At 34.9% G+C, this 16,690-nt stretch overlaps 1 protein-coding gene across 12 annotated transcripts in view; it reads right to left on the bottom strand.

Moving 5' to 3' along the window:
* The window catches only part of DMD (dystrophin), a 979,751-nt gene that overhangs the window by 670,010 nt on the left and 293,051 nt on the right, over positions 1-16,690 (bottom strand). For all 12 annotated transcript variants that reach the window (XM_042811110.1, XM_042811098.1, XM_042811099.1 and 9 more), the window contains 4 exons: positions 15,819-15,920; positions 15,607-15,714; positions 12,010-12,189; positions 5,755-5,930 (listed from right to left, as the gene is read on the bottom strand). In XM_042811110.1, coding sequence (XP_042667044.1) covers positions 5,755-5,930; positions 12,010-12,189; positions 15,607-15,714; positions 15,819-15,920 — 566 coding nt within the window. The remainder of the gene's footprint in view (positions 1-5,754; positions 5,931-12,009; positions 12,190-15,606; positions 15,715-15,818; positions 15,921-16,690) is intronic.

Genomic DNA, 16,690 nt, shown 5'->3' with positions numbered 1-16,690 from the left:
TTAGGCCGTTCTATAGCACAGGTATGAAGAAGCTGTAAACTGGAGAACACAGAACATCAGATACAGGATAAAAATAAAGACAACTTTATCAGTTTATGGGTACTAAACTCTCTTGACAGCAGGTAAAACTGTCATACTTCTTTTGTTCATTCCATTCTGTGGTTGCAGTTGAATAGGAGCACTGAGAAAAACCTGCTAAAAAACAATGTGATATTTGCTAAAGAATAGTCTGCTATTAACTTGGTATAGCATGGAAAATGACAGAGCAAAATGTTTACAAGAGATCATTTCTTCCTTTCTTTAAAAAACGGACTTAGTCTCTTCCTCTGCAACATCCACCCCTGAAAGTATAATACAGAAGAGTTGAAAATTTGGGAGTGTTTAGATAGAATAACAATGATCAGGAAAAAACTACATGGCTGAGATTCATCAAGTGTTGTAAGTATTAGCCACCGCGGATACATCTGGACAGAACTGATCTCAGATGCAGATGACAGATTGTTCTGTCAGTTGTAGTTTCTTCTGTTTAAGTAAATATAACTCCACAAACAAAGGTTTATTTTTTTTTTGGGGGGGGGGGGGGCGGGGAAGGGAGGAAAAAGTTTAAAGGTATATTGCACATTTCAAGAGACTTGGAAAAAAATCTCATATTCTGCTTTTTTAAAAACAGGAAATGCAGGTAGAATATGGCATTTAATCATTGTGCTAGGATGACTGGGCATTTCATTTCTGAGTTGTTTAAGTTACAAAGTGCAGTAACTCCAGATTGATATATTTGATCAATAAGGTCTTTAAATCTCATAAGTACAGCAATATATTTGGCATTAAAAAAAGTAATGAAATATTGCATTTCAGACCCAGTAAAGTTGGGTGCGTGTAGAATTTGTTAAAATAAATCCATCAAAGGGAATAAAACCACACCACTTGACACAATCACTCCAGATAATTACCTCAGTATAGAGTGGACGTAACCTTGCTGCCCGGCTAAAATTTCAACCCACAGAAGAGCGTGTAGTGCCTCTAAATTCTTTATGGAGTGCTCATGTTTTAGTTTTCAATTAGTTTGTCTTTCTGCTATTCCACAGCAGAGATACAATCCTATACTGCCCTCATGGAATCCTCATAGCCCCACACATCTCTTACAATAACTCATTTTCTTAATCATACTAAACACGGGCCCACTGCAGATTCCCATTCACAGCTCTCTTGCATAGATCATGCATACAAAAGATTTGTTCAAAAAATTACTCCTTCTTCTTCTGGGTTTCCCTTCCAGCACAGGACAACCTGCATCTTTAAGTATTTCACAAGTCAGTTACATTTTTTTCTGTTCATGGAATTCCTAGCCAAATATTCAGCAAGGAGTATCTCGCAGAATTTTCTGGAAGCAGCCTGAGTAGAGAGCAGCTCCATTCCTGGGCAGCCTGCGACTGAGGAGGTCACCTCTCCCCTCAGCATGTTATCGGGACTGAGTGCCTTGTCTCAGTAAGAGCCAGGCTCCCCTGGAGCTATGTCCTCTTCTTAGCTTCATATTCCTGGATATATACACTGGTCCCATATCATTCTCACCATTTCTGGGAGCTGAGTATTACAGAGTGCTTTTGGGGAAAGGTGGGTTTTTCGCCTTTCCTGCTCAGAAGTTGTGACATACCACAAGGAAGCAAAGAGCACTGGGATGGGGATGGGCTTTGTCTCACTAGAAGAGGCCACAAACTTTTTTCTATTTTATGCCATAGCTATTAAATAAGAAATTTATGTTTTAAGTTTCCTGCAAAATAGATGAGTTCCTCCCAATATTGTGTGGTGGCTCTACCTATGCTAAGAAGCTTGAAATTTCACTTTTTGATTGCAGTAACTTTTCATTTTGTTGTGCTACTTATCTTCTGCAGTTTGAGGCAGGTAAGGAGAATTTGTGCTGAGCAATCTCATCCTCTAGACTCCCTCTTCTTTCACCATTACTGGAGGATTTCAAGATGTGACTGAATTGGGTGCAAGATAATCTCATGTAGGCTCTTTTGCCAAAAAGATTCGACATGATAATGTTTTGAAGCTCATTCCAACCTCACCCGTTCTATTCTGTGATCATCTAGCAGAAGAATGGTATATTTTAATGGTACATATAATGGTATATATTTTAATCACAATGGTATATTTTAGACTTGTATTTTTCATCTGTTTTACACACACTACCATGGTAATTTTCTCTCATTTTGAATGACATTCTGGACCTCCTCTACACCTGCGATACTATTCAGTTTAGCTTCATCAACATTATTATCTGCACATTTCTGCAATACATACTGAGGCATCAAAGAAAATATTCAATCAATCTTCTTAGTCTCATAGTTCTCCTTCTTTAGACACTCTTCCATGTTACCTTTCTCATAGTAATAAACCATACTTTCTCTAGCCTTAGCATTTATGCCTTAACAGTGTCATGGAATGCTTTGATTAAATTCAGACAGATGAGATGCACCACATTTCTCATATGTGAGAGAAAAGAGCTGAGGAGAATGAAAGTCTAGAGGCTGCTGTGTTCATTAACACCATTTGCCTTCAGCAAACAGCCAGTGGCTAGAAATGTAAAGCATTTTTAAATGCAGTCATGCCTCCCTTTGAGTGACAACAGGTAACACTTCCATAGTACAACAGGCAATACCAGGCACTAAATGTGAAGAATGTATATTCTCAGTTTATTAGTAGCTTACACCACTTCTTGCTATAAAGATAAAAGAATAAAGAGTAAAAAAAAAAAATAGTGGACATGAAGTTTTAAAATACATACATTCTCAGAACTTGATATATCCATAGTTATTCTTCATTCTAGATTAAAACATTTATGAGTTGTTCATTCTTTCATTGTTCATTGAACAGAAAATTATAATCCTTTGTCTCTGGCACTTTTCTCTTTTCTCTGGCACTGGCTACACAGATACAATGCTAGTACAAGGACTATCCAGAAAACTGAATAAAAATGGCACTCATCTTTCTAGATTTGCTAAGTACAGTTAAATGATGGTGAAAGAGCAAACACTGCATTTTTATAAGAGGACAAGGATCAAATAGCCCAACAGAGTTCCTGTAAAAGTGCTTAGCAATCATCATTTAGTTCAGACTATATAATTCTGTACTGTAGTGGACTGCTTGAAAGAAATAGTAGTAGTGGACTACCTGGAAAAAATCTTTAAACACTTCATTGTAATTTTTCCCTTAATACTTTTCTATTAACAAACAAACTGAAGCTTTTCTAAGTAATTGAGCATTAGAGCCTCAAATACAATATTTTTAATGAAATGAAGGCCACTTTATTTTCAACAGATTTATAGTTTTGTTAACAGTTATTAAATGTAAAACACTAGATGGAGCAACTACCCTGCCTTAATACACCTCAGTCTTCAAAGGACATGGTATCTTTCAAATCTGAAGAAGAACATTATTTTCACAACAATGTTATGACAGACATTCCTTGGAAATATTAGGATGCATGTACAAAGTTACTTATTAACTGAAAAAGAAAGATATCTTGGGTATTATTAAGGAACAAATGTATTATAATTACATATAAATTAAATGATAAAAAGCTCTATTCTGCTTCCTATTTAAAAACCTATTCTGAATTGAATAATTTTCAGATTTTTCTATGCTGCAGAACTGACTTATGTTTTTTCTAGTGCTATGTCAGCGAAAATAACACCTTGGCAAACCTTTCACCTATATACAGGTTTTTCTACCCCAAAACTTAATGCATGTTACATGTACCTCAAGGCCTAATGTCTTATAGTGCTTTTAAGACTTCTTCTATACAGCTCTAAGTATATATGTATTTTTTCCATTCCTGGATGTAAATAAATTCAAAAAACAAAAGTCAGAATATCCCTGAATTATTCTGAAGTTTTAAAGCACTAAATTAGAAGGCAGCTTTAGATTTTGGTGAAGGAAAAAAAAAAAAGTCTCCGACTTCTTTTCTCTGCTTTCCATTACTCATGGTAGTAAGTTGCTGTAGGAGGAAAGAAAAAAACAACAGCTTCTTTACGATGCATTTAGGCCACAGTGAATTGGCACAGTGGAAATATGAAATCAACTCCTGTTTACGTAGGTCTACAGAGTCCTAAGACTTAAATTCTTCAGAGTAAACGAGACTCGTACACTTTAATTCTTTCAAACCAGTTAGAAAATAAAACTTCATAATAATTTAAAAATTGCCATTTTTTTCCTCAACTAAGCAGCTGTAGAATCCTTTGAAGTATTCACAGAGCTGCTAAACTAATCTTCTACCTGGAAACTAAGCACCTAGCACTTCAGTGCATCTTTGAGAAATCTTTCTTAAATTCACAAAATGCAGAAATCAAATCTGGAGCACAATTTTTTTTTTTTTTTTTTCCAGACTGTAGCAACGCAGACTGATGCCTACAGCTAGAGAAGTACTGAGGAATGAAGGTGAGAAAATGTGGAAGTATCATTCACCCTCATCAAAAAAAGCCCCAAACCACCTTCCTCCCAGAAGAAACTATGCAGATTCAAAATATTTTCAAATTGAGACTTTGAAGATAATATTCAGTTCATCCAGATTTAGCCATTTGAAATTTACTTGTTTAGTTTAGAGACTTTTTATAAGCAATGAAGTCAAAGACAACTCAAAAGAAATAGTTTTCCAATTTAAAAAGAAAATGGCGAGTCACTCTTTTTACATCAGATGTTTGGCTTTCTTAAATAATGGGGTTTACTAGAAACCTTACTTTTAGAATGAGCAAAAAGGAGTATGATAAATTACATGTCAGATGTCTGTATAAAGAAAAATGCCTCTAAGAATTTATGTGAGTTTCCCCCCCACCCAATGAAATACTCCTTCAATTAAAACAACAACAACAAAGATTTCTTCATACTGATTGAACCCTATTCCTCTTAATAATATATGTAGTTGTAATTTTAACACTGTTAAGGACTATTTGACAAGAAAATAACTTGCTGCTATAATTGAAGACACACTGAACTAAAAAGACATTTTCTATGAGAATAAGATATTGACTGTAGTTTCAGATTCCTCTCAGTCCTTATGTCTGCTAGCTTGGAATTCATATATTAATCTGAATATGTACATATATACATACACACACACACAAACACATATTTCTAAAACTACCACTAAAATTAGAGTTTTAAGTCTTGCTTCTACCATCATATTCTTAAGTTCAGTGCTTGAGACAATTTTACTATTTGAAGTCTTTCTTGTGACTTTAACAAGTGTTCAGTATTATTCCAAAAGTCCACTATAACTTGTATGAGTTACACAGAAAAAACACTGAAAATCACAGTACTGCACATTTCACCAAATAGTAACCCTGCCTCTAGATAACTGAAAAGAATAAAACTTGAACTTTGGAAATGAAGCACTACTTGCAGTCCAACTACTAAAAACGTAAATTCTTTAAATTTTAAAGAATTTAAAAAGCTGAAAACTTTCTTTTCTCCAAGTCGCACATGCCCTATGCAAAATATACCTACTGAGTGCAGTTACTATCATAATGACATTGACATAATGATTAACATTCTATACTACAAAATAGTTGGGATAGCACAAAAAAACACTATAATTTATCCTAAGTAAGGAAAGGTAACAGTGAGTTGGCATTTGAGTACAGAAATAGCATTTTAATTTCAAGAAATTCTGCACAGAAATATTGCAGTCAGATGACTAATTTGGCATTCTCATGCAACTTCATTATTATTCTCTCTCCATGTCTAAATGATTCTCACCTCTTCCTAATTTCCGAATCCACAAGGAGTTGCCTCTTTTTGTGAGGAGGTGGTGGTGGGAGCTCCTCTTTAGCATGCTTAACCAGGATTTGTTCCCTTGTGGTCACCATAGTGACAGTTTCCATTACAGTAGTCTGTGTTAGTGATGTCTGAGTGGAAGTGACAGCCTGCGAAACCTGTGAGAAGTATTAAAGCAGAGGTCAAACATTGTTTGAAAGATTTCAGTAAAGATCGTTTGGAATAGCAATAGAAAAATAATGAGAAACTGCTCCTGTCTAATCATCGGCTGACCTTCAGAAAAAAATAACATTATATTGAACTCAAATCAAACTGTTTTATTTGTCTCATACTATGTGATTAAGATAACCACAGAAGTCAATACCAAAATCAGACTGAATCTCAAACACAGTGAACTTATGGCTTGCTCTTATAAAATGGTGAATGAAGAAAATAAATAAATGAGAACAAAAAAGTCAATTTTATAAAGAAATTGAATAAAGAAAATGTGTGAAATATTACCACTGCTGTTATTCTGCTGCCATTCTGAAGATTTATTCCTGAGGACTCATAAAGCATTATGATGTCACTAAATTACTAGTTGCTATTTTTACCCTTTATAATAATCTTTAAACGAGAACATAGTTCACCACAACCTACTTGCACAAAAAGGCAGTTAGCTTTCTGTCATGAAATCTTAAATTAGAAAACATGCACTAGAAGACAAATAAATTTACTTCCATTTCATTTTATAACTAAAAACTAAAAGGAAGAAGTAGTAAGAGACAGCAAAACTCAAATATGTAACATGTATAACATCATGCATTTACACCAATAAAATGCATTTTATACTTTGCAGGGAAAAATGAAAACTAACGCCTAAAAAGTCCAGTTGCATTAAAAAAAAAAAAAAAAAAGGAGTGGGATGATAAACAGTACTGTCTGCTCATATCTGTCAGGATGATCTTGTAGGTCTTTTCCAACCTTGGTCATTCTATGATTCACAGTTCCAGTGACACCTGAAAACGGTTCAGGGCAGTGAAATGGAAAATAAAAGGAAGACTTTTACATCAGGTGCAGGCAAAGCTGCGTACCAGACAAGCAGTGCTTCTTATTTTATTGCTAGCATGCAATAATTACAAAGGTCTTCCAATAGAGAGACAAGAACATTAGTATCTAAAATTTCACAGTACAACATACGTAAATAATCTATTAGTTCTTGTATCAGAAACTAGTGACAGTACTGAGTAAACTTTACTTGCGACATCAGTACTTCTAAAAAACACTGAAGATGCATACTAGATATTTAACTGCAGCTCATTTCCCACTTCCTGCGCATACTGAAAAATTAGAATGATGAGGAATGAGGCGCGCTGTTAGCAACTAGGTTTCTTTTCAGCAGGCAACACCAGTAAATTTAACAAAAAACTGGAAGAAAAAAAAAAAAAAAGACTGCTTGCTTTGCTGAATATTTCATGCAGCATGCTGAATAAAGAAGTCTTGCTGATCTTTGTCCAGTCTGCCAGTGAAAATGACAGATAGGAAAGTCCACATTACTGTAATTTTGGCAATCTCATTTAAAGCAGCCAACTCAGTGCTGTGCTTTTCTCTATATAAAGTGCAGCAGTCTGAACTTCAGAGAAAAATCTGAACAAGTCAGAACACTACAAAATCAAGATTCAAAGCGGATGTTTTCTAAAATCCTGGGATTAATCATATCAATTGTAGTAAGCTGTTTGTGAACTGTGACAACTTAGTTAACATATGAACTACATAAATTATGGGGAAAAAACGCCACTTTTTATCACTACAATATTATCTATTAATATCCTTGATTTCATTCTCTCAGCAAGATGTGCTGACTGATATTTTCAACTACAGAAATCTCCAGTATAAGGAAACACTTCAGCTTAGTTTTATTAAGATTTAATACAGCATTCTTTGCAACATTTTTAAAATTAATTTTATTTCGGGACAGAAAGAAAGAGCATGTTAAAGTTTCTGAGATCTAGGGTTCTGTGCAATGTCAGGATAACATCTGTTCCTTGGTTGTCTCTGCAGCTAAGAGCACTCCAAATCCTTCTTTGCTTTGTATATGCAGCTCTGACTTCAGCCTCCTTTTCCTCTTCTCACTGTATTCTTTTTGCACTCAGTTTTATCTAAAAGTCGATGATAGGATGTTTCTGACACTTGAGGTCACATCCTGCCATGTTCCATTTGCCAGTCAATATCAGGGTACAGTCTACACTGAAGCAAGTGTAAAACAGAATAAATCACACCTAGGGTACTGTAGGAATCATCTGCAGCACCCTACCAATTACACAGTAGCAGCAGTTCCAGCTGGTGATTTGGAACTGTGCTTCAAAAGCAGGCAGTGTAATTACCATATGCTCAGAGCAGTCAAGTCACGATGCTGTTGGGAGTAATGATTTACATGTCAAAACAGTAAGGAAGTACTTTTCATGCTTAATCAATAGGAGTAGAGGTTAAATACTATATATTTCAAAATGAAATTGCAGAGATGAATTTGATGTTCATAATCATTCTAATTACAGAGAAGGGGGAAAGCTAGAAGGTACTGAACACTACATTGCAAGGTGAAGTTCAGCAAAATGGTACACATTTTAAAAATGCACATACTAGAGGGTAAAGGAAAATCCTTAAAAATATAAGAAATTAGCACTGAAATGGTTTGTTTCACGTATAATTCAAGGACAATCCAAATAATGACAGTACAGTTTCCTTGTCTCTTTAAGTTTGTGACAGGCATATATGAATCTGAGAAGGAGTGATACAGACTGGGCCGTTAACCCACTAGAAAATCATACTGGAAGTGCTAAGGTGACTCACAAAGCTGCACTTTAAAAGGCTTCCAAAATACAATGCTTGCCTTCAGTTTCACATCAGTAAGCTCATCTTAGAAACATGTTAAAAGTCATCTTTTTTTTTTTTTTTTTTTTTTTGGGAATGGACACATTTCAATCTTCCTTTTCATCTTCTGCAGATAAAGGTATATACAACATGTGTGTAGTAGTTGAGTAGTTTTATGATGTTTTATTTCTCTTTTATATGGCAGCCTACCTTTAATGACATCATTTATTGCTGCCTTTGAAAATGTCCTGAGTCTTGATATAGTCATAATTTTCCTTAACACTCGCTTTTGGAGCTGTCATGAGTTCTTTGATAAAATGTATGTATGCAAGTAAGGAAGCTCAGATGAAGAATGGCATTTTCTTTACTTCGGGAAGATTTTCAGTACAATGTAGTGAAGCATAATGAGCTCACTAAAGGGGAGTTTAGAGTTTCTTAAAGTTATACATCTACTCTATAAAAGTTGTCCTTGTCCTTGTTTCCAGTGTGTGTTCAATGAAAAAAAAAACAGGCACTTTCATGATGAAAATAAACTGCTTTTGAGGGGTGCCAGTCTCTCTCATCTATGCCATCCATCGCAGAAGCAGCTTCAGCCATGAGTTCAGACTGGATGCTTCAAATTCACAGCAATGAATTACCTAAACGTAGGAAGACTTGCATTTTACTTTATGCACATTTCTTTTGGGATTTATAACTGTTCCACGTATAATTAGACAATCAGCTTTGATCTAAGGCTGAGATATCCATATAATTTCTTATTTTGCTAGCCAGTTAATCATTTAGTGACACTTTAGTAAGAGAGAGAGAGGAAATATGATAAAAAAATACAGTTAAGAAGGTACTATGAGAATCATTAATGAAACAAAAAAGTTAATTTTGAAGTCTGTACCCATGTTGAAAGAATAAAATCTGCATTTTCTGATGATTTTGGAGAAAAATTATATATTAACTGTTACCATCTTCTCTCCTCTCCAGTTCACAATTAGATGAAATAAGTAGATGTTCTAGAGGCATTTTCTTCCTGCCTGTACATGTAAATAAGCTCCATAACAAATAGAGCACGCCAACAATATCTGCCCTGCCTCGGTAGAAACACATGGCAATAAGTACATTATTATTATTTCATAGTGCAGAGGTAAATGCAAGGATATACCTCAATTGTGTAACAGCGCTTTAGAGTTAGCAATGAATATCAAATATCTCCAGAATTTGAAGCAATATGCCCACATCAGCATACCAGCTCTCTGCCAAGCAAAGTTGCTTCTCCTCAGAGAAGTGTGGCATTATGATAACACTGTTACACTGTTTTGGAAACCCAAATAGTCTCCCACCTGTGCTCCATTATGATTTATGGATGTACAGCCTCAGGACTTCACAAGAAGACTGGTTTTGTTTTGTCATCTTGGTTCCATTTTCAAAATTGAACTTACTTGCTTTTAGGACTAATTAATAATCTAAACGTTTTAATATTTTGGACTGTTTTCAAAAGCTGTGTTTATTTTTTCCCAACCCATCGTCACTGCAGGTTATAGAAATTTTATGGATATAAGACACCAGCAGCCTTTATTATATACCTACTAGATAGTACTCTACAATCTCTTCAGGAGGATGTAGAGTATTAATTGAAATGTTTTTTAGCCTATTAACACAAACGTGTCAAAATAAATGAAGATATGCATCCTTCAGGGAGTGTAGATGAGTATACAAAAGCTGGATTTAAGCTACCTTCCAATTAAACTTTCAAACTGACTTTAAATGTTTTCATGGAAAGTGTGGAACTCACATAACATTATGAATACATGTTTTAAATATTGGTCTTACAATGAAGACAAATATTTTAAGACATCTATGCTATTAATATAGTTTTGAAAAAGAAATTAAGTGACAAAATATGAATGCAGACATTATTTATAGAAGTACATCAATGTAATGTCTGTATTATCCAGAACACTGATTCTCAAAGAACAATTTATAGGACATGGACAACTTGTAATAGATTAAGCAGCCTCTTCATGGTTCCTTTTTCCCTGTATTCATTGCATGTGTTTTATGCAATTTCTACTTCTCTCACTTTGGTAGGCAGCTTACTCAGTTCTAGCACACATAGTTTATTTAATAAAACTTTAACATGCCTATAATTCCTGTTGTTATGACTTATTCTAGTATTATGAAATAATAGTAAATGAGAAAAGTTATGACACTGTCAAAATCAGAGAGGTTAAAGAGTTGATTACTAGCAATATTTTACAAATATATGAGAATAAGAAAACATTTTGAAGCTTGAATAATATTGTTATTTAAAAGAAGCTACTGAGCTCCTTTTTACATATGCAAGAACACGTACCTGAATAACATAAGTATCATGCAGGCTGCAATTAATACTGTTCTACAGTATTTGCCCCTTTTATGAGACATGACAGTTGTAGGCATCCATGAAGAAGTACTAACTTCTTGAAATCACATGACCCAAGCTGTCCCAAATTCAAAATTCTGGATTTTCTTTTGTGTAAAACTACATGTTCCTTATTGTAAATATTCGTGAGTTAAATCAACTGTTACAAATGCTCTAAAGAACAAACTGCTTTTTACTTCTATTACTACTCAAATAACTGTCATACAAAAATAACATAATATAAGAAAGTGGAAGAAAAAGTGATCAGATATGGTTTTGAATCAAACAAGAGAGAGATGTTGACAAATGGCTAGGAAAGATGAATGGATACATTTTTGAATATTATACCAGAGCACTTAGTTTTGTTATCCAGTTAAAAAAATGAGAAATTTTAAGCCACATTTTATTTTTTAATATTATGGTAAACAGAAAGGAGCAGGATGGAATAGTAACAAATGGCAGCTTATTTTTCCCTCAGGCACTTGTGCCAAAAGGACAGTTCTCTTTATTTTTTCAAGCTTCTCTTTCTATGGCCTTTTAATATAGGAAAGAGTTAAATATAAGCAAAATTAAAAATGTAACCATAAAAGCACTGCTGAAAATAAATAAAAATAGTTGTTGTTTAGCTAGTGAACAGTTTTTAACACTAATTTCAGACTGTTATTCCACAGACAGCCATAAAAACAGCACATTTGAAGTGACCAACTATTACAGATTAAAAATAAACTAACCGAATATTTCCATTTTGGATTCCACCATCCCTGAAAGCACAGTTAAGAACCTGAGTAATCAACATAGTGAAGATAGACAAAAAATTAAAGAGATACCTAACATTCTGGGGTTATATTGCAGTTGTATCATGCTATCCTAAAAATTGTGTCTTAAGTAATCACAAAAGAAAAAATAAAAAAGTAACAAACAGCACCAAAACTACAGCAAGCATCTGACTGGCACAGGATTTGAGTGTCAACAACTGACAAAACAGTTTGACGAACCTGCTTAGAATTGCTCTCCAACTTCTGCACAAGGCTATCCCAGCGCTGGGCAAAGTTTTCAAGTCGGCTTTCCAGCTTCTGAGCGACTGCTTTATTTTTCACAGCTACATGGAGGTCTTTGCTGAGTGACTTCAGCTTACTCATCATTTGTCTTTTCATTTCTATATCTCCTTTTAGGATCTGTTAAACAAAGCAACAGCAGGAAGACAAGTAATTCAGACAGAAGCAAAACAAACAAACAAACAAAAAACACCTTAGAAAGAAAGGAGCACCTAGAAGGTACCCTACAGAATCATACAATTGCCCTAGTTGGAAGAGACCCAGAAGGATCGTTAAGTTCAATTCTAGGCAGCACAAAGCACCACCCAAAATTCTAACTCTGTGTCTGAGAGCACTGTCAGACACTTCTTGAACTCCAGGAGTTTGGTACTGGGCCCACAGCCCACACCCCCAGCTGCTCCTCCCCTGACGCAGATCCATGCCATTCCTTCTGTCCCTTTCTCTGTGAGGAGCTGCAGCGACCATGAAGGCTACCCTCAGCCTACTCTGCTCTGGGCTGAACACACCTAGAGACCTCATCTACTTCTCATATGTCTCGCTCTCTGTATGCGTCACCATTTTTGGACCCCTCACTGGAGGATCTCCAATAGTAGTTTTATTTTCTTCTTATATTGAGACGCCCAAAACTGCACCCAGTGCTGGAGGTGAGGCTGCAACAGTATAGAGCAGGGAGGGGCAACCCCTTTCCTTGACTGTTTGGCAATGTTGATTTTTATACATTCCAGGATACAGTTGGCCATTTTAGCTGTCTGGGCACACTGCTATCTCAGGTTCAATTTGCCATCAGTCACACCCCCCATGTACCTTTCTGTGGGCCAGCTCTTCAGCCTCTCATCCCCCACTCAATGCATGCAGCCAGGGTTGCCCCATCCCAAGATAAAAATTTGTGACTTGCTTGTGTTAAACTTCATGCTTTTGGTGATTGCCCAGCCCTCCATTTGTCAGGATCTCACTGCAAGGCCTCTCTATGCTCAAGGGTATCAACAGCTCTGCCCAGTGTAGTAACATCTGCAAACTTTTCTAAGTATACCTCAAAATCTTATATTCAACACTGACAAAAACATTAAAAATAACTGGCCCTAAAACATAGTCCTAGGGAACCCTACCAGTCACTGGCCGCCAATCTGATGTAACCCCATTTTCTATAATCCTTTGAGCCCAATTGTTTACCCATGTATTTAACTAGCTGGACATTTAGTTCAAATGGATACTGTAAAAAACAGTACTGAAAGCTTTAATGAAATCCAACAAGATTACATCCATTGGCTTCCTTTGGTAAAGAAGGGAAAATGGGCAAGAATGCTTTTCACAAACTCCAATACCTCTGCGCTTTTGTACTGTAAAAACTGCTGGTGAAGCTGACATAGAGGAATGGACAGATTGCACTTCATAAAGCAATATAAAATGACAGGTGGAGCAACTCCAGACACAAAAGCTTGCTTCAGGTAGTGATATAAATCAAAAGAACTAACAGCTGTGTGGCTTTATAACCTTTAAACTGCATGAATATTAACAACTATATCAACATTTCAAACAAAGGTTCTTAAAAGTTTTGTGGTATTTTCCATACAAAGCATATTAAAAACAGGGAGGGGAAAAAAAAAAAAAAAAAAAAAAAAGATTTCTAGAAAAACATTTAATCCCTAAGTATGATGAAAAAAATGAAAGCACTGAAGGAAAATGATAGGATCATCTCAGAGGTCTTTTCCAAACATGCTAATTCTATGACTCTACAAAAATAGCTTAGTTCTGTCAGGACTGGAGAACCATATATTCTGCATCTTCCTGAGATCTTGACAAGCCCTGGTTATGCAGCAGTCGTATCTCCTGAGGAGTCCAGAAGTCTGGAGAGTCCTGGGAGCTCTATTAAGTGTGCAGATGACACAGCCAACCAGCTGAGAACCTGGAAACTCCAGTGTACAACCTCTTTGAGTCAGCATTCAACCGGAAGGCAATCCTACTGATCACTACCACCTAATAGTCTCTTGCGATAGTTTCAAATAACCTGTACAACCATACTGGAGGATTCTGTTTTCACATTTTCTTACTGAAACTTGTCAGTGTTTTATACCAATGAATACATTTTAGTTTTTATTTTTTCCAGTACAGGAAGAGACCTTGAGCTAACAACATTTGTCATTTAACTGTCGGCAAGAGAATAAACAAGACTGTTTGATTTTTTAAAATTAATTATCAAATAATTCAGTCATAACTTCTATCAAGTGCATATTGTAAACTCCAGTATCTGAACATTATAAATGTTCAGAAGCAATTTCTTTATCTCTGAATATTGCACTTTCATAAGTTTATTTTCAAATTTTTACTGTAGTTATTGTTTCGCTTTTTTAAAACATTGCCAAAAGCATTCTTTAATCAATGTAATATTCTAATGAGCAACAGCTGTTCTAAAATAACTGTTTGGTTTCTGAGAGATTTATTCTAGTAAGAATTAGTGTCAACAAAGTGTCTTATTTATTTCTTCTAAGAAAAAATTTGCATTAAGTGAATCAAGTGAAAATCTAAACATACGTTAATTGAATTAATAGAATTCATTTATTGAATTAACTCTTCACATATCTTTTCAGTAGATTTCAGCATGTTTTATGAAAAAGAGTAGCACCACTGCCTTTATTTTATAGAGGCTTCAAAACTTAAGTGCAGGACACGCGAAAAAAAATGACCTTCGCTTCACTACAAACTCCTTCGAGGTAATTGTAGAGAGCAGTAAGGTCGTCCTTGAGCTTCCTTTTCTCAAGGCAAAATAACCTTAGTTACCTCAGCTACTCCTCATAAGACTTGTTCTCTAGACCATTACCAGCTTTGTTGCTCTTGTCTGGACACAAATTTACTTTTTGGTATATTTCCAGCAAATTCTGGAAGGTACCAAACTAGTCATTTTTTATTTGACAAAATAAGTAATAAAAACTGTTCAAAGAGAAGACTTTAGTTCCTAGTTACAGTAATAATCTACCCACTTTAACAAAAGCATAGACATGAATGTTTGCTATCTACTGCATGCATAAAAAACTGTTATTTTGCATAAAAGAATGCCTAACAATTTACTTTCTTTTCAAATGTCCTATTGCTATAGAACCATTTCCAAGCCTAGGATGTGCCAAGTATCACATCTTTACAGAAAGGCATACTTCTAAGCCAATCTGAATGACATTCTTTCCATAAAGATGATGAATTCTAGAGTATTTTCTGAAGAATGAGGTAGAATATGTGGTGAAAAGAGTATATTTTACATATGTAAGTAGATTCCTGTAACACAGGGATGGTTAAAAGATAATACTAATTCAATCCACAAACTTTTGACCAAAGAGACAACCTAGAAGCGTATCTGTCCTTACCGAGTACCTTATCAGCAATACCATGGACCAATTAATTACTCACACAGAAGATAACATCCATTCTCAGAAAAAGAAATACATATTCCATTAAATCATATTGTCTAAGAGAGGATAAAACCACTCACACACTGATTCATGGATGGAAAAACTGAGCACAATATAGGTCAATTAAAAAAATACATACAGCTAATTTGCGTAGACTAGTCAGCATCTCATTTTCATCTTTAAAGTCGCTTGTCTGGATTTTGCTAAGTGCATCTTCTTTCTCAGTAAGCCACGCATCAAAAAGGCACTGAAAGAAAATTGGAGAGAGCAAGATGAAACAGCCCCAGTTGGGCCGTTCCTAGTACAGTTTCAGGAAGAACATTTCAGTTTGTAACTACTAACAATACTCACCTGCTCTTCTGCAAAGTGCTGCCATTTTCTAAGAATATCTTGCAAAAGGACCCATCGATCTTCTGTCCATCTGCAGATGGCTGCCCACCGGCTTCCGAAGTGCTAGAAAGAAAGAAAAAAATAATACAATAAATGTTCATTTATACCTTTTAAAACAAAGGAATCTGATCTTCCTGTGCCCTTATAAATTTTTTTGAAAATATTTTGGTAACTCACTTTTTATAATTTTATGTTCTTAAAATACATTTCATGTTACGCTGAAATGGATTTTACCACTGATCGAGATAAGACTCAAATGGAGAGAATAGGAAAAGAAACAGAGCTGGAAAGAAGGAGAAAATTTTAACACTAGTATAAAGACATCTTTTTCCATTAAATCTCCAATACTATGCTCTCTCTCTCTCTCTCAAAAAAAAAAAAAATAATAATAATAATAATAATCTGATTTATTTTCTCCTTTACAATGTTGTCATAGGAGAAAAAAATCCTAGAAGCTAACATTAGCATACATTTACATACACATGAGGTTTTCTGTATACTTATAGCATATGCATTTTAAAACTGTGAAAAATGCTATGTTGTTCTCTTTCATTTATTTTAAAGAAAACATTACCACATTATTTAGTTTTCCTATTAGTCTTCATTGAAAAAATGCCTGGTTAGGACTACAGCTGTGATCATGCATGTCACTATAAAACTTCTATTGCAACAATCTACAATAATTTTATTACACTTGAGCACCATATGCAAAATTTTCAGCTCCTTCCAAATAACAAGTCTTTTAAAATCTGTAGAATACAGGATATTATCATATATTATTTTCCACCTATTTCTATTGCATATGTATTAACAAAAGGAAAAATAGTTGTTTT

The sequence above is a fragment of the Centrocercus urophasianus genome, unplaced genomic scaffold, assembly GCF_019232065.1.
Source record: "Centrocercus urophasianus isolate 14NV4802_14NV808 unplaced genomic scaffold, USGS_Curo_1.0 seq_12, whole genome shotgun sequence".
Taxonomy (NCBI): Eukaryota; Metazoa; Chordata; class Aves; order Galliformes; family Phasianidae; genus Centrocercus; species Centrocercus urophasianus.
This window is presented reverse-complemented; position numbering and strand designations above follow the sequence as displayed.